Source organism: Halichoeres trimaculatus, unplaced genomic scaffold (assembly GCF_033239565.1).
Source record: "Halichoeres trimaculatus isolate MK-OKI-2021-1 unplaced genomic scaffold, fHalTri1.1 fHalTri1_scaffold_103, whole genome shotgun sequence".
In the NCBI taxonomy this organism is placed as follows: Eukaryota; Metazoa; Chordata; class Actinopteri; order Labriformes; family Labridae; genus Halichoeres; species Halichoeres trimaculatus.
The window spans coordinates 1-18,560 of record NW_027437282.1 but is presented as its reverse complement, the minus strand read 5'-3'; the positions used below and the strand labels follow the sequence as shown (position 1 = coordinate 18,560).

The 18,560-nt window shown below is 44.9% G+C and overlaps 1 protein-coding gene across 1 annotated transcript; it reads right to left on the bottom strand.

Moving 5' to 3' along the window:
- Positions 1–12,185: 12,185 nt before the first annotated feature.
- LOC141786996 (uncharacterized) lies at positions 12,186–15,262 on the bottom strand. Its single transcript, XM_074665318.1, has 3 exons — positions 13,272–15,262; positions 12,526–13,211; positions 12,186–12,388 (listed from the first exon to the last, which is right to left on the bottom strand). Exons 1-3 carry the CDS (start codon positions 15,260–15,262, stop codon positions 12,273–12,275), a joined length of 2,793 nt encoding a protein of 930 aa, XP_074521419.1. The 3' UTR covers positions 12,186–12,272.
- Between the last annotated feature and the right edge of the window lie 3,298 nt (positions 15,263–18,560).

Sequence of the window (18,560 nt, the reverse complement as noted above, 5' to 3'; positions counted from 1 at the left end):
AACTTCTGAAGATGCCAAGCCAATGCTTTAAGGCACTGAGATGCTACACCTGGATAACAACTGAGGCGCTCCTGTTGGCTTTTTGATGGATGAAACTCCAGGTTTTGTTTGCTTTTTCAATGATCAGTCCATTTGTTTGACAAAGCAAACGGTTAACTTGTGTAATACACTTACCAAATGTTTGTTCACCCTTCTGCATCACCATGGTGCCTCACCGCACAGCGGTCAAAAACTGTTTGACCCTTCCGGGTGAAACACTTAACCGCACTAACAAGGTCCTACCCTCATAAAGACTTTCACCCTTGATGAGCTCAGTTACAAACAAACATGAATGTAAACAAACCATTCATAATCTGATCCTACAACTATGAGTTGACTAAATAAGATTTTGTGTTTTTATAGTGCCTATGTTGTTATTACTTCTTTATACCAAGGTTCTTTATTTCTTTAATTGTTTGGGGGGGGGGTCAGGCCGAAGTTTTAGGATTGTTGTGAATTAACTTTATTACCCAGGGAACCTTTGCTGTAAATGATGCTTTAGTTGTTTACTGCAGTGTGTTTACGTTGTTCTTTTTGCTGCAGGAGTCTCCAGATTACACCAGTGTCCAGGAGCTGAAGTATTAGACCTGGTCATAAGTGAAGCGTTGCGCCTCTACCCTCCAGGGTTCAAGTAGATCAGATAGATGGACCACGACCGCACATTGAACGGACAACTGGCCCCTAAAGGTGTGACGATGGAGTTCCCAGCAGGCTTCCTTCACTATGACCAGGAGCACTGGCCGGAGCCGGAGAAGTTCATCCCTGAGCGGTGAGAGGATGCTCTGTAGGCTCAGTCTGTGTGTGTGTGTGTGTGTGTGTGTGTGTGTGTGTGTGTGTGTGTGTGTGTGTGTGTGTGTGTGTGTGTGTGTGTTTTCAGCTCAGTATTTGAAGTCCTGTCAGACCAGCCCGTCTGGCACCAACAACCTGTCCACATTCAAAGTTTGTGCCATGTGATTGGCTGATTAGATATTTGTGTTAACGAGTAGCTGAAGTTTTGCCTTGTCAAAAAATGGCCACCTCCTACCAGGGGCGCGTTGTTCTTTTGGGACGGCCCAATTGGTGTAGTCGGCGGAGGGGGACTTAAGTCTGGGTTCCCCGGGACCCAGTGGAGAGCAGGGCTGGGGTGGGTTCTCCGGGACCCGCCGGAGAGCAAGGCCCCGAGGGAGAGCGGGGGCTAAAGGGGTGGTTGCCAGGGGTGGGAGACTTGGCCCCGACCCGGGTCCGTAGGGTTGGGCCGGGGTGGCCGGGCTGGCTGGGGTGCTTAGGGTTCTCCGGGACCCGCCGGAGAGCAAGGCCCCGAGGGAGAGCGGGGGCTAAAGGGGTGGCCGCCCGGGGTGGGAGACTTGGCCCCGACCCGGGTCCGTAGGGTTGGGTTAGGGTTGGGCCGGGCTGGCCGGGCTGGCCGGGCTGGCCGGGCTGGCCGGGCTGGCCGGGCTGGCCGGGCTGGCCGGGCTGGCTGGGGCGCTTAGGGTTCCCCGGGACCCGCCGGAGAGCAAGGCCCCTGGGGGAGAGAGGGGGCTGGAGGGAAGCTGCCAGCGGCGTGAGACTAGGCCCCCGACCCCACCTAGGGTTGGGCAGGGGCCTGCGGGCGGGCGGGCGGGCTGGCTGGGGTGCGCGGGTTACGTTCATTCTCACTAAGCTCACTGTACAAATCAACCAACAACTTCACACATTTTCTTTCTTCTCTACAAAAACAAGCCGCAAAGTCAAATCACTCATGGATTAACAACGCCTTCGAGTCATCTTTGCTGCCTTTTTTAAGCTGTCGCATCCTTGTCTATGTCATTTTGTCTATTTCTCTCAGCCATCTCACACTTGCCATGTTTTCTTAGCCGTGCAGGACCCATCATGCCCCAGGGAACATGCCCCAGAGGACATCCCCGTGTGTCTCAATCACTCTCGAAATCACCTCCAGCTGGACCACCTGGATCTTTACCTCATACGTTTCCCTCTTGGTTTAAAGCTACACTGACACATACACACAAGTGGAACAGAGCTAAACTTTCACTTTAATCTGACCTTATTATCTGCATTAACCCACGAGGAGTGCCATTCTGGACACTCGAGAGCAGGGATGTCAAACTGGTGGCATGGAGGGCCAAGAGGCTGCAGCTATTCTTTCCAACCAACAACTCTACCAGCTGATTTCACTCATTACCTCACCTTCAAGCAGAGAGCAGGGACTAATCAGACAAATCAGCTGCTGGAGTTCTTGTTTGGAAGGAAAACCTGCAGCCTCTTGGCCCTCCATGCCACCAGTTTGACATCCCTGCTCTAGAGCTTTCCGTACTAAGAAAAAAGATCCTGTCTAGCTGCCCAAACCTTCCAAAGCAAACTAAAAGCATTACAGGAGAATGAAAACTCTTTAGGCTGATACATCCTAAGTCTCCTGATGTGTTTACCTGCAAGTTCAAAGCTTTTCTGTTGGTCTTTAGTGTTTTTTTGTCAGCTTATTTTTCAGCCTTTTCCCCTTTATTACAGATCAGGACTCCAGGGCTGGAGTAAGAAATGTAGCGAGTGATGTCAGGAACAGAAATCAATTCAAGCGGCTCACATCAAATGAAACAGAGAAGATGGACCAGGACGGGGATTCAGGGGCGCTGCTGGCTCAGGTTGTCTGCTCTATTTCACAATAAAACACCACCCACAGACTCTGGCTGGTTAGTCAGACCAGGGGATCCTGAACTTTTCTCTCAGTGAACATCATAACAGTGGTACCAGAGACCAGTGACCCCCTGCTGGGGGAGGACACCAGCAGACCCATCCAAAAACCATTCTGTCTGCATGCACATCAATAAACTCCTGTTCAATTCTGTTTTGTTTTTTTTTTCACAACAGTGAATAAAATCTTCATTTGTAAATAGTTTTGAATGTAGAATTCATTTCTGAGCCTATAAAACACCACTGAACTCAAATCAAACTGTCCTCTCAACTATGAGCCTCATTTCTGCTTTTCTTTACAGAAAATGGGCCACCAGCTTTTCCCAGAGAAGGATGGAGAGTTACTGACCTGTGACATAGACTATGAAGATGTATGGAGGGTAAGCAAACTGTGTGTGTGTGTGTGTGTGTGTGTGTGTGTGTGTGTGTGTGTGTGTGTGTGTGTGTGTGTGTGTGTGTGTGTGTGTGTGTGTGTGTGTGTGTGTGTGTTCCGCACTCTACTGGCAACTTTAGAGGACTGCAACAGTCAGCCTTGAGGTTTCATGTAGAGATGGAATATGGATGCGATATAGACTCCTAATTTGCATCGTTTGCAGCTGTTCTTCTCTGTTTATGTTGAAGCCAAAGTGTTTTAGGACAAACCAGAGTTTTGTACCTTTTTTATTTACAGAAAGAAAACAATCAAGGCTTTATTTGCACGTTTTTCTGTATTTATTCAAATCATTGATCATTTTCTGTTCTACACACACATTTACACAAGTAAGCACACATATGTTTCCTCATATGACTGTCATGTTATGACTGTGATTAAAAATCATCATTGAAATTGTTAGTAAGTGATGAATAAAAAGTAAAACTTGTACCACTGTTCTCTGACTCTCTCCACAGGGTTTTTTTTAAGCAGCAGAATGAACACTCGGCACATCCGCAACATCCAAAATGACTGTTCAAACATTTCTTATCGAGGGTCCAAGTAAAAACCAGGAAAAGCTTCTGTCAGCGCACGTTTGGGTTTTGATCAGGGTGAGTTGAGCAGCTTCCCCAGCAGGGTGGTGAGTGCATTAACAGGAACACTCACATGTGCTCACTGGCTCTTCTAACGGCAAACATAAGCTTTGACGCTGTGTCGCTAACAGGGTCTCTGCTCGTACTCTTTGCAGGCTTTTCACTCTGCCACCAAACCTACGACCCAGTGTCTGCTCATGTTGAGGAACGAGCGCTGGAAGAGAGTGTGGAGCATCCTGTGTATAAAGTGGACAGCGTGGCCATTTTAACTCATTCTTCCTTCCTCTCTGTGGAGAAGCACAAAACACAGGCCCAAAAAACAGTGTCGGCTCCCATAAACATCTGATTTGTGAAATAAGGAACAAGTAGGGCTGTGCTATTTCTGTTACCTAGAATCCCAATTATACATGAGAAGTCATCCTAAAAGAGTAAGGACAAATCTTGGCATTCAGCTCAAACTCTGCTAAATGTACAGAAACAGCGGTGAAGCTCCACAAACAAGAAGCACCTTATTCTGAGGTGTCTGAGAAAAACTCCATGTGTCCAAGCTTTGATGACTTTTCAATGATACTACTACTACTACTACCACTACTACTACTACTACTACTCCTACTACTACAACAACTACTACTACTACTACTACTACTGCTACTACTACTACTACTACTACTACTACTACTACTACTACAACAACTACTACTACTACTACTACTACTGCTACTACTACTACTACTACTACTACTCCTACTACTACAACAACTACTACTACTACTACTACTACTGCTACTACTACTACTACTGCTACTACTACTACTACTACTACAACAACTAAGACTACTACTACTACAACAACTAATACTACTACTAGGCTTCTACTACTACTACTACTACTACTACTGCTACTACTACTACTACTACTACTACTACTACTACTACTACTACTACTACTTATTATAATAATAATAATAAAAAAAATAAAAATTGGGTCAACATAGCACTTTTCTTTTTTGGTCAGTTTTTGTTTGTTTGGAAAGGCACATGTGACATAACGTTCCTTTGGGGAAAGGGTACAGTATGCAGTAAACATTCCACACGTGGTTATGAAAATGATCATTGCCAATCCTTAGTTTTAATAGATTTAACAACAAGGAGAAGAGGTGAGCGGAGGAGGGGTCTGGCTCCGTTTCTTAACTTATCTGGAATAAGACACATCCAAATTTTGACCTTTGCATCAACCTAAACCCAAACCCAAACCAGGTAGGTGGATTCACAATAAACAAAACCTGGTCAGATTACAGAGATTACGGGTTTCACGTAGTTTGTCCAAAATGACCAAGTCCTGAAAAAGGATTCCCTTTGACCCTTCAGAGAAAATGACCACCTCTCAAGACTGTAAATGTCCTGTACAATATCAAGCCACTTTTCCATTGTAGGTGCCTGGGCTTTTAACCACTTTCTGGTGATTGTCTTTTTGCTTGCTGCCAAAAGCACAGCCAGCAGCTTTTTGTCTCTCAGAGTCCAGTTTTCAAAAGAAAAATCTCCCAAATACAGGGCTTCCAACTTAACAGGAACGTCCTCAGTAAAGATATTGCTCCACAGCTGCTCCCAAAACGCTTTGATCCATTGACAACTCCAAGAAATAGGACAGTGATTTGCATCTTTTGTCCCACAGAGTCTCCAGCAGGTGTCTCCACTGTTCTGAAGTTTTCCCTGGGCTGGGGTTACCAAAAAAATCTACCTATGTTTTTCCCACAGAATTCCCTCCATGTGTTGGAGGTTGAGGCCATCCATCGTAACTTCAAATGTTTTCCCAGCTTTCAGTTGAAATGCATATGTTTCCCTCCTTCTCCCACTCATTTCATATATAGTTTGTATCACCCTGATTAGATAGCAAAGTACCATCATATAGTTTAGAAATGAGCTTTGTACTTAGCGTGAGCCTGTTTCAACACAGATAGAAACACACTGAGGAATTCTCAATCAGATTTTTCCCACTTGTCTTTCAAGTTTTGATTCAAATAAGTTCTAACCTGTCAATATCGCTGGAAGTCCTCTTTTTCTAAACCATGAGATGTTTCAAGTTCCTCAAAACTCTGAAACATCCCTTTCTGAATAAAAGTGTAACAGGTGGTCAAGCCTTTTGAGAGCCAAGCCCCAAATCTGCCATCAATCCTATTTGACTCTAAGGCGTAAGTATTTGAGTCCCATTCCCTAACCCACATGTTTTGGTGATCCTTTTCCAGGAAGATAAAACTGTGAGGAACACAGTTCAATCAGATAGGGCTCCGTTAATCTTTATTTTAGCTCTTGGTTTATTGTACAAAGCAGCAATTACATCAATTAGGGCAGTGTTTCCCAATCCTGGTCCTGGGGGACCCCCCTGCCCTGCACGTTTTAGATGTTACCCCACTCCAGCTCACCTGATTCAAATGAATGGCTCGTTATCCGGCCCCAGCAGGGCTCGATGACGAGCTGATCATTTGAATCAGGTGTGTTGGAGTGGGGAACATAAAAAACATGCAGGGCAGGGGGTCCCCAGGACCAGGATTGGGAAACACTGCATTAGGGTCTGGTGGAATCCAAATTTAGGCATTACTTTATATCAAAAGGTCCATGTGACCCAGTCAAATGCCTTCTCTGCATCCAAACTCAGCACAAGGGTTTCTAATCTTTGTTGCATTGAACGGTCCAGAACATGTCAAGTTTTCCTGAGTCTGTCTCTGTCTGATAGACTCCATTCTAGTCCACTTTTTTCGTAGCCTAAATTGACCTCTTCATTTTAGGCTACTTGTTAAAGTAGACCTAATGCACACCTTGATTTGAAGCCTAGCTCAAATTGACCTCTTCATTCTGGACCACTTCTGCCACATTCATAAGATGTGCTCCACAAACAAAGACTCATTCATGTCATTGTCACATTGAGCTGGTGTATTGAGCTATTATTGTGGCAAAATGATGTGTGTGTGGGTCAATGCATCCACGAATATGTGAACTGATCCACAAATGTGTGGACCGATTCACAAATCTGTCAAATATTTACAAATGTGTGCACAAATCCACAAATGTTTAAACTGATTCACAAATAAAAATGTAGTCTGAGATGGCTGAAAAGTCTCAATTTTTTTTTTTGTTTGTCTTACAAGAGCTAAAAATCCACACAAATCATCAGATACAACTGAGGCAGTGTGGATTGCTAAGTGGCTGAGGCGTGGTGCTACAATGATAGCTCCATACCTGGCAGCCTGCGCCTGGGAGCCTGAGCTCAGGGCAAAGTAATCCGCCTCTCACAGACGGATTCTTTCTCATTTGCAGATCACTGGCCCGGCAGGACTGTAGCAAACATCACGTGCACACAGACAGTCCATCGGGAGGCCCGCCTCAGTCGTAATGATGACAATAATGATGGGATTTGAAAAATACCCAGACTTTTCAGCCATTTAAGACCATCCATTTATTTGTAAAGCAGTTTAAACATTTCTGGATTGGCAAAGACATTTGTGGATATTTGACACATTTGCAAATCTGTTTACACCTTTGTGTAATCAAACATTTGGGATGCATTTACACACGCTAATCATTTTGTTACAATAATAGCTCCATACTGGTGCAAATACTGATCATTTTATGGCTTTTGGCAAAGTATGTTTTGGGGGTTTGTATTGCCACATTATGTAATAACGCCCCATGATGTAATAATCTGATTAATTTTCAATTCACTATGTAATAACGCTGCATTTTGGTCTAGAATTTTTGAACGCAGTGCATAGTAAACTCCTCTGCATTATGTAATACATTCTGACACCGCGCATCCATCAGTAAATACAAAATGCAGGCGTTGCACTTTTTGATGAAGAAAATGTAAGAATTATGTGCATTATGTAACAAACCACCAAAATGGATGTCTTTATTAGGAAAAAAAAACAGATCATCAAAAAGATATTGACTTAGAGGAAGCAGCATGAGGGGCAAATATAATTTCATTAGAAAAACTAGTGATGACGCCTCATTGGTCAAATCTAAATCAAACTCCAGTGACTGGCACCAAGCGCCAGGAGCGTCAGGGGGCATCAGGTGTTGGCAGGCCATTTGGGTACCTCTCAGCCAGCCCCCCAGGCAGCCACACTTAGCCCCGGACCGCCTGGACCACCGGGACCACCGGGACCACCGGGACCACCGGGACCACCTCTCGGCCCTGGGTGACTTCTGCACCTCTCGGCCCTGCGCACCCACACTTAAGCACCCCCCCTCTGCTGACTACACCACACAACCACGGCCCCAAAAGACCTTGCGCCCTAAAATTCCTATCATTTCAGTTTTACCCGTTGCTAGGTGCCTTGCCCACCTCTCAGCCCTCCAGGCACCCACACCTACAATATATTTCTGATGGTATAACATTTTTTTTTTTTTTTTAATTTGAGATATCTATTTGGCTGGTTTGTTGCATAATGCACCTAATTCTTATATTTTCTTGATATAAAAAAATACAACACCTGCATTTTGTAATGACTGATGCAATATGTCTGAATGTACTACATAATGCAGCAAAGTTTATCACATACATTTAAAACACTATAAAACAAAATGTGTCAGATTATTACAAAATGCTGTTTTTTACAAAATGAATTGAAAATGTATTACAGTATTACAGCACGGGGCGTTATAACATGATGTGGCACCACAGGTTCATTGGTAAAGAGGTTCATGGGTGTGGGGGGAAATGGGGTGTGCTTGAACTGGGCAGTGTGTGTGTGTGCTTGAGGAACTGGGCAGTGTGTGTGTGTGCTTGAGGAACTGGGCAGTGTGTGTGTGCTTGAGGAACTGGGAAGAGTGTGCGTGTGCTTGAGGAACTGGGAAGTGTGTGTGTGTGCTTGAGGAACTGGGCACAGTGTGTGTGTGCTTGAAGAACTGGGTAGTGTGTGTGTGTGCTTGAGGAACTGGGCAGTGTGTGTATGCTTGAGGAACTGGGCAGTGTGTGTGTGCTTGAGGAACTGGGCACAGTGTGTGTGTGCTTGAAGAACTGGGCACAGTGTGTGTGTGCTTGAAGAACTGGGCAGAGTGTGTGTGCTTGAAGAACTGGGCAGTGTGTGTGTGCTTGAGGAACTGGGCAGTGTGTGTGTGCTTGAGGAACTGGGCAGAGTGTGTGTGCTTGTGGAACTGGTTCTGAGCTTTTATCCACAGTTTTCAGACTCAGTCAGTTTCTTCAGTTTGAAACGTTTTCCTCGGCCTTGGGAAAACTCTTCCACACGGCACTGAAGAGGCTGGAGTACACAGAGAGCGTGTAGCCACTTTACACGGGTCAGGGTGAACTGTTTCCCAGAGTACCAGCTGCTCAAACTGGGTGTAGCATCCCGATCTTCTGCTGCAGCAGGATCTACAGTGCCCAGACCTCTGGGGCTGAACCCTGGTTCTGTTTGCTGCTCTAGATCTGGATCACCTGCGGAGATCATGACTCTGGAGTCACATGACACACAATATCTTGTTGACAGCACACCATGCAAAAGAACACTCACCTGTTGGGAGTGAAAGTACACTCACAGGTTTCACAGGTTTGTCTGTCAGGTGTTTGTTATACGTCACCTCACTTCATTTCGTGTCTCCACTTCCCTCCTTTGTTTCTCTGTAGATGGACACCTTGGGACAGAAGCAGAAAGCAGCAGTAAAAGCTCCTTTGCAGTGTAACACACGTGAACCTGGCCGATGGACAGGAAATGAGCGCCTCAGTGTTGGCGAGGCAGCTACGATCAATCAGATAAAACCAGAGAGGAATGAAAAGAGAGGAGGAATGGCTTTGTAGCTGTCAGTTCACAGGCTTTAAATATGAAGGCTTACACTTCCATGGATACAACACCTGAGTTTGAGCTGTTTGAGCGTCTGTGGAAGAAAACTTTCAGGGAGCATCAGCAGCACACGTACACCGATCCAGACAACACGTTGCATGTCATACCTGCATTTACTGCAGCGTTTGCATTCACTGGAACAGTCGTGGCCGTAAGCTCAAGTGGTTTGTGGTAACGCTGCACTGAAGCCCGCTCTGGTCCCAGCTCAGGACCCGACATTGCACCCACTTGATGAGTTTGAAAGAGCTCAACCGTCGTCGCTCAGTGTTTTTTTGATGCACTGATGCTCCGGTAGTGTTTTCCACGCTGGCTGACGGCTGTTGGTGCTGATAGTTTGGGCTTTTCCTGAAGCGGGCGGTATGGTGTTGTACTGCGGGTCCATCCCTGTGTTTTTCATCCACTCAGGAGCCTTTGAGGCAGGTGACAGCCAGTGGGAGACAAGATGCCGTACTTTGAGGCCTTTCCTCACAACATTTGATTTTCTTCAAATGAGAACTTACCTCAAATAGGCGCTGACAATGTTTCCTACATTGTGGTTTAGAGCGCCTGTGCTCGGGTTGTTCTTCTGTCTCTGTGTCAGGGACATCTGCTCTCACAAGTTTGACCTTTTCAGGTTGTTTGACTGTGTATCTTTGTCATTTTCAAATTGGCTGTGAATGGATCACTGCACTATATCATATTGGAGTGTTAAATCACACACTTCTTCTGTTTGATGCTTCTTGCTTTTTGTTGCTTTGCCTAATTTTAGCCCGCCACCACCCCCCCTCATCGGAGGACAAATAACTTTATTCCATGCTACGCTTTCAGACCGTCTCTTTTCCTCATCCAATCACTAAGTCCTATTTTGAAAGTATTTGTTTCCAGACTCATATTTATTAAGATGGAAATTTATCTCGTCAGATCACGACAGTCATCATTTATTTAGAACTATTTTAGAACTACCTATGATCATGTGTCCTATGATCTTTGAATAATTGATCATTTCTTAACATTGTATTTTAATTTATTTACATGTTATTTGATTGTGTGTGTGTCTCAGCACACACTGCAGCTTTCCTTCCAGTTTTTTTGTTGTTGTTGTTGGTTTTTTATTTTTGGCCCGCCACCACCCCCCCTCATCGGAGGACAAATAACTTTATTCTATATTTAAAGAACTATTTCAGAAAAGAGCTGAGTCTGGTCAAACTATTTTTTTATTCATTGTCCACATGATTTAATAGCTGTTTACATTAAACTAGATGAAATTTGTTTAGAAAAACACTGGCTGTAAAATTTTGATTTGGATGACACCTGAACAAGCTCTGTTCATCTATTTCAAATTAGATTAGCAGATTATTAGCTGAACTGATAATTGTGTTGGACACACACAACAATTAACTTTGATTTTTTCTCTGAACTTTTACCCTGCCACCACCCCCCCTCATCGGAGGACAAAGTACTTTGTTCTACATTAAAGACACTAGTTTGGAAGTTGTCAAACTAGTTGTTTTTAAAGTTTAAATGATTCCTAGAAAAAAAAATTGTGTGTGTCATCCAATCTTTAGCTTTTACCCTGCCACCACCCCCCCTCATCGGAGGACAAATAACTTTCTTCTACTTTAAAAGAACTATTCAGAGTCTAACTTTTTTTGCCTGTTTTTTTTTTCTTGTTATCAGGATAATTATTGGGATTTTGGAGACTACTCTATTAAACGTAATTTAAACACTTTTTACTGGACAACACATTAGCTTTAACCATCTAATCAAGATATCAAGTAAAATGTTATAGGAAAAATAACTATAATTTTGTGTGTGATGTCCAACCTTTTACTTTTACCCTGCCACCACCCCCCCTCATCGGAGGACAAATAACTTTCTTCTACTTTAAAAGAACTATTTAGAGTCTGTCTTTTAAATTAACTATTTGTTTAATTAATTCATTTATTTTTTGTTATTGAGATGATAATTGTGATTAAAAAAGTGATAAAAAATAAACTAAAAACCTATTATTGGACAACACATAAGCTTTAACTATCTAATCAAGTATCATTTAATGAAATGTTTGAATTTAAAGGGTAATAAAATTTTGTGTGTGTTGTCCAACCTTTTACTTTTACCCTGCCACCACCCCCCCTCATCGGAGGACATATAACTTTCTTCTACTTTAAAAGAACTATTTAGAGTCTGACTTTTTTTTTGCCTGATTTTTTTTCTTGTTCTTTGGATAATTATTTTAATTTTGGGAACTTTTTTGAACATCATTTAAATACCTTTTATTAGACAACACACAATCTTTAACTTATCCAATCAAGCATCATTTAATGAAATGTTTGAATTGAAAGAATAATATAATTTTATGTGTGTGTGTGTGTGTGTGTGTGTGTGTGTGTGTGTGTGTGTGTGTGTGTGTGTGTGTGTGTGTTGTCCAACCTTTTACTTTTACCCTGCCACCACCCCCCCTCATCGGAGGACAAATAACTTTCTTCTACTTTATACCTACTTTAAAATAACTATTCTAGGGTTTTTTATGTTTTTATTTTTCTCTAATTTAAATGATTTTTGAAAGTAGTTTAACTGTTTAAATGTTTTGTGTGTTTTTAGTTTTTTTTTATGAAGTGTGTGTGTGTGTGTGTGTGTGTGTGTGTGTGTGTGTGTGTGTGTGTGTGTGTGTGTGTGTGTGTGTGTACTAAATAATGCAAATACTTACCAAACACTTACCTCTTCTCCTTGGCTGAGTTCATCCTGGAGTCCTCACCCCGTCTTGCGGCTTATCTTCTCCTCCAGGTTTCTCTGCTTCTTCTGCAGCTTCATCCTCTTGGACTGTTGCTTCCGTAAGCGCATCTCCTTGTCGGCAGGATCAGGATCCTCTGAAAGAAACCAAATATTCAAGGTGACTTTTGAGTGAAGCTGAGAGATTGTCTCTTATTTGACAGATTTTTGATCAAATCAAATCTTTTTTTTAAAAGAGAAATTTAAAAACAAGGTTTGAAAGTTGCTTTCTTACCCCTGGCCTGGATCTTGGCCTCCTTCTTCTCACTCCTGGTGATGTTCTTGAGGACCCGGTCCCTCTGGAGCTCCAGGAGGCGCAGTTTCAGTTTTGAAAACTGGCTCTCATTTTGAAGAGGTTGATGACTTTTCTCTTCCTCCTGTTCCCCAGAGTGTGCCTGTCCTCTACGTTTCTCCTCCTGCTCCCGCAGCACCCTCCTTCTTCTTTCCCTTATCCACCTGCTCTCCGTCATCTCCCGCTTGTCCGCCCACACCGCATCTTTCCATTTCTCCTCTTCCTCCTCATATGGGCTTGGTTCCTCCTCGGTCTCTTCGTCCCCGTCACCTAGTTTCAGGACCACTAGCCACCCTGCCTCCTGCCACTGTCTCTGCTTTTCAAGTCTCACCCTTTTTTCCTCTTCCTCCAGCCTCAGTCTCTCCCTCTCAAGTCTGGCTCTTTTCTCCTCTTCCTCCTCATCTGTTGTGAATGTCTGTACCTCCGTCTCTGCGTCCTCGTCACGTATTTTCAGGACCACTAGCAACCCTGCCTCCTCCCACTGTCTCTGCTTTTCAAGTCTCACCCTTTTTTCCTCTTCCTCCAGCCTCAGTCTCTCCTTCTCAAGTCTGGCTCTTTTCTCCTCTTCCTCCAGCCTCAGTCTCTTCTTCTCAAGTCTCAGTCTTTTCTCCTTTTCCTCCTCATCTGGTCTGATTATCTGTACCTCCGGCTCTTCCTCCTCGTCATCTACTCTCAGGACCCGTGCCAACAGTCTCTCCTTCTCCTTCTCCTTCTCAAGTTTCACTCTTTTCTCTTCTTCCTCTAGCCTCAGTCTCTCCTTCTCTTCCTCTGCTCTAAGTCTCTTCTCCTCCTCCTGTCTTTCTCTCTGCCTCCTGGTCTTCTCCATAAGAGCCTTTCTCTCCTCTTCCTGCTTTTGTTTTTCTCTCTCCTCCCTCAATCTCAGTCTCAGTCTCTCCTTCTCCTCATTCTGGTTTGGTGGTCTCTCCTCTTCCTGCTCCTGTTTCCGTTTCCTATTCTTTTCCTGTTTTCGTCTCTCCCCCTGTCTCCAGCACTGCTCCGCCTCCTGTAACAGTCTTTCTAAATCCTCCTCCTCCTCTAGTCTCAGTTTCTCTTCCTCCTCCCGTTTTCTCTCCCTTCTCCTCCTTCTGTTCTCCATCATCTCTTGTCTTTCAATGACTTCCTTGTCCTGTCTCTGTCTCCTCTCCTCCTTCTCTTTTAATAACTCCTCTTTCAGTGTCAGTCTCTCCTCCTTCTGTGTCAGTCTCTCCTCCTCCTCCTCCTCCCGTATCAATTTGTCCACTTGATCCTCTTGCATCTGTGTCTCCTCCTCATCCTGAATCAATCTCTCCTCCTCCTCTCGTATTAGTTTGTCCACTTGGTCCTCTTGCATCTGTGTCTCCTCCCCCTCACGAATCAGTTTCTCCTCCTCCTCTCGTATCAGTTTGTCCACTTCGTCCTCTTGCATCTGTTTCTTCTCCTCCTCCTGCTTGCGTTTTTCTATCTCCTCCTTCAGTCTCAGTCTCTCATTCTCCTCCTCTTCCTTCTTTAGTCTCAGTCTCCTCTCTCTTCTTCTTCTTCTCTCCATACTTACCTGTTTGTCTCTTTCCTCCTGCTCCAGTCTGAGTCTCTCCTCCTCCTCCTCTAATCTGACTCTCTCCTCCTCCTGCTCCAGTCTGAGCCTCTCCTCCTGCTCCAGTCTGAGCCTCTCCTCCTGCTCCAGTCTGAGCTTCTCCTCCTCCTCCTGCTCCAGTCTAAGTCTCTCCTCCTCCTCCTCCTCCAGTCTGAGTCTCTCCTCCTCCTCCTCCTCCAGTCTGAGTCTCTCATGCTCCTGTCTCAGTCTCCTTTCTTTCCTTCTTCTCCTTCTCTCCATACTTACCTGTTTGTCTCTTTCCTCCTGCTCCAGTCTGAGCCTCTCCTCTTCCTCCTGCTCCAGTCTGAGCCTCTCCTCTTCCTCCTGCTCCAGTCTGAGCCTGTCCTCCTCCTCCAGTCTCAGTCTCCTTTCTTTCCTTCTTCTCCTTCTCTCCATACTTACCTGTTTGTCTCTTTCCTCCTGCTCCAGTCTGAGCCTCTCCTCTTCCTCCTGCTCCAGTCTGAGCCTCTCCTCTTCCTCCTGCTCCAGTCTGAGCCTGTCCTCCTCCTCCAGTCTCAGTCTCCTTTCTTTCCTTCTTCTCCTTCTCTCCATACTTACCTGTTTGTCTCTTTCCTCCTGCTCCAGTCTGAGCCTCTCCTCTTCCTCCTGTTCCAGTCTGAGCCTCTCCTCTTCCTCCTGCTCCAGTCTGAGCCTGTCCTCCTCCTCCAGTCTCAGTCTCCTTTCTTTCCTTCTTCTCCTTCTCTCCATACTAACCTGTCTGTCTCTTTCCTCCTGCTCCAGTCTGAGTCTCTCGTCCTCCTCTAATCTGAGTCTCTCGTCCTCCTCTAATCTGAGTCTCTCGTCCTCCTCTAATCTGAGTCTCTCCTCCTCCTCTAATCTGAGTCTCTCGTCCTCCTCCTGCTCCAGTCTGAGTCTCTCCTCCTCCTCCTCCTGTCTCAGTCTCCTTTCTTTCCTTCTTCTCCTTCTCTCCATACTTACCTGTTTGTCTCTTTCCTCCTCCTCTAATCTGAGTCTCTCCTCCTGCTCCTTCTCCTCCTCCAGTCTGAGTCTCTCATGCTTCTCCTCCTCCTCTAATCTGACTATCTCCTCCTCCTCCTGCTCCAATCTGAGTCTCTCCTTCTCCTCCTCCCCCTCCTCTAATCCGGCCATCTCCTCCTCCTCCTGCTCCAATCTGAGTCTCTCCTTCTCCTCCTCCTCCTCTAATCCGGCCATCTCCTCCTCCTCCTGCTCCAATCTGAGTCTCTCCTTCTCCTCCTCCTCCTCCTCTAATCCGACCATCTCCTCCTCCTCCTGCTCCAATCTGAGTCTCTCCTTCTCCTCCTCTAATCTGACTATCTCCTCCTCCTCCTGCTCCAGTCTGAGTTTCTCCTCCTTGTCCTCCTCTAATCTGAGGCTCTCCTCCTCCTCCTCCTTCAGTCTCTCCTTCTCCCCCAGTCTCAGTCTCTCCTCCTCCTTCAGTCTCAGTCGCTCCTTCTCCTTCAGTCTCAGGTCCTCCTCCTCCAGTTTCACTCTCACCTCCTCCTTCATTCTTATTCTCTTCTTTGCCTCCTTAAGTCTCTGGCTCTCCTCCTCCTCCTCCTCCTCCAGTTTCAGTCTCTCTTCCTTCAACAGTTTCAGTCTCCTCTTTGCCTCCTTTAATCTCAGTCCTTCCTCCTCCTCCTCCAGTTTCAGTCTCTCCTCCTTCATCAGTTTCAGTCTCCTCTTTGCCTCCTTTAATCTCAGTCCCTCCTCCTCCTCATCCAGTTTAAGTCTCTCCTCCTCCTTCAGCCTCAGTCTTTCCTCTTCCACTTTTAGTCTCAGTCCCTCCTCCTCCTCCTCCAGTTTCAGTCTCTCCTCCTTCATCAGTTTCAGTCTCCTCTTCGCCTCCTTTAATCTCAGTCCCTCCTCCTCCTCATCCAGTTTAAGTCTCTCCTCCTCCTTCAGTCTCAGTCTTTCCTCTTCCACTTTTAGTCTCAGTCCCTCCTCCTCTCCATCCAGTTTCAGCTCTAGTCTCTCTGTCTCCTCTACCTTTTGCAGTCTCATGCCCTCCTTCTCCTCCTCCTGTCCTATTCTCTCCTCCTTTAGTCTCAGCCTCTTCTCTTCCTTTTCTTTTCTCAGTCTCTCCTGTCTTTGTCCTTTTTCCTTCTCCTCCTTTAGTCTCAGTCTCCCTCTTTCCTTCTCCTCCTCTTTCAGTCTCAGTGTCTCCTTCACCTCCTCCTCCTCCTCCTTCAGTCTCAGTGTCTCCTCCTCCTCATACAGGACCTTGTCCTTTCTTAGCTCATGTATGACCTTTTGTACCTGCTGGTCAATCAGATTCACCTCCTCCTTCAGTCTCAGTGTCTCCTCCTTCTCATACAGGACCTTGTCCTTTCTTAGCTCATGTATGACCTTTTGTACCTGCTCGTCGATCAGATTCACCTCCTCCCTCAGTCCCAGTATTTTCGCTCTTGGTGTTCTCCTTCTTTCCAAACTTGCCCGTCTCTCTCTCTCTTCTTTCTTCCTCAGTTTCAACCTCTTCTTCTCCTCCTCCAGTCTTAGTCTCCCCTTCTCCCCCTCTTCCCATCTCAGTCTGTTTCTGTCAAAGCGCTCCTTTGCCTTTTCTAGGTCATCTATTGCCTTTCTTAACACCTCCTCAGGCTGATTCACCTCCTCCACCAGTCCCGGTGTTTTCACTCTTTGTGCTCTTCTTCTTTGCAAACTTATCTGTCTCTCCTCCTCCTTCAGTCTCAGTCTGTTTCTTCCATTCACATCATTTGTCTTTTCTAAGCCATGCGTTAACTTTCTTAACTCCTCCTCATACAGATTCATGTCCCACTCCAGCTCCTCCAGCTCCTCCAGCTCCTCCAGCTCTATCACTATGTCCTCTATTTGTGTTCCCTCCTCCTCCTCCTCCTCCTCCAGTATCAGTTTCTTTCTCTCGTCCTCCTTCAGTCTCAGTCTCTCCTTCTCCTGCCTCAGTGTCTCCTCCCACTCCCATCTCTCCCTCTCTTCTTGCTCCTGTCTCTGTCTCCTCTCCCTGCTCCTCATCCTGGCCATACTTACCTCTCTCTCTTCCTCCTCCTGTCTCAGTGTCTCCTCCCACTCCCATCTCTCCCTCTTTTCTTGCTCCTGTCTCTGTCTCCTCTCCCTCCTCCTCATCCTGGCCATACTTACCTCCCTCTCTTCCTCCTCCTGTCTCAGTTTCTCCTCTGACTCCCATCTCTCCCTCTCCTCTCGTTCCTGGCTCTGTCTCTTGTCCCACCTCCTTATCCTGGTCATACTTACCCCTCTCTCCACCTCCTCCTGCTCCTGTCTTCGGCTCTCCATACTTACCATCTCTCTCCTCAAGCCTCTCCCGCCTCTCTCTTCTCCTCCTCCTCTCCTGTGCTCCTCTCTCCTCTCAGTCATGGTTTGAATTCGTTTGTGTGCTTCTCGCTTCAGTATTCTGAATGAAAAAATGATCAGAATATTTCTTTAATTACAAAATAAAGTCCAAATAGTTGTTGTTTTATGTCACTTCTTCGTGTTATTTATCTCTTTATAGTTATTACTGTTTAAAACATGATTCTTTGTATTGGATTGAACATTTATAAGGAAGCTATAATGTTAAGGACCATGTGTTTTAAGTTCGGACAAACAAACTCTGTTCAAATTGTAGTGAGGGTTATAATAACACCAAAATCTGTCATTTTGCTGCTGCTGTGACTCCTGAATTTCCCCTCGGCATAAATAAAATCTATTCTATTCTATTTCATTCTATTCTACTCTATTGACGTTGACACCAGTACAAAGCATGATATTTAAAACTCTTTGCAAACAACGCAACAGAATCAAGTCTTTTTATATTAGTGTTACAGAAACAGTCCCGAAGACGTGGCAGCACATTTGTGTGAATCTAACTGGGAAAGGCTTTAAGGAGGTTTGATTTTGACTGTTTATAGACCAACAGTTGTCAGCACAAAATAATAGAAATTTTACTTTAGAAAAATAAAAACCAGCTTTCTCACATAACTGTCGGTGTAATAAATAAATACAGATTACTGCTGACACACTTCTGTTCAGTAAGAGTAAAAACACAGAATGTCTCGGTAAAAAAGAACATATACCAAATTTATTCATATAAATGCAGTTAAAAAAGAAAGATAAACCAAAACCCAGTTAACTTTGGTTGTTTAAAGACTTAAATCGTCTCTCTTTCAACACAAATCTTAAGGATTACCTTGTTTTTGTTCAACTTCCAAGTATAAATTCAAACAAAAGATGCGGGCAATGTCCGCAGCTGAAACTATCACAACTTAAAACTAAGAAACAGTCTTTTAACTTCAAATTCACATTGAGTTTCACACTCGGAAATGAAACTAAGATCCCCTTTCAGAATTATTATGATCAAAGACCTGTTTCACCTCAACGGATGATTTAAACTCTGTCAAACCTTCGAAAAAGTCACAGATCTTATCAAGAAAAGCCAGCACTGTCACATGGCCATCAG

What these genes read in the sequence shown, in the direction of transcription:
- LOC141786996 (XM_074665318.1), bottom strand. Translation starts at nt 15,262, where the DNA reads ATGGCCGGATTAGAGGAGGGGGAGGAGGAGAAGGAGAGACTCAGATTG. An exon ending in GAGAAGGAGAAGGAGAGACT is followed by an intron (nt 13,212 to 13,271) that starts GTTGGCACGGGT and finishes ACAGATAATCAG; the next exon opens with ACCAGATGAGGAGGAAAAGG. An exon ending in GGCCAAGATCCAGGCCAGGG is followed by an intron (nt 12,389 to 12,525) that starts GTAAGAAAGCAA and finishes GGTTTCTTTCAG; the next exon opens with AGGATCCTGATCCTGCCGAC.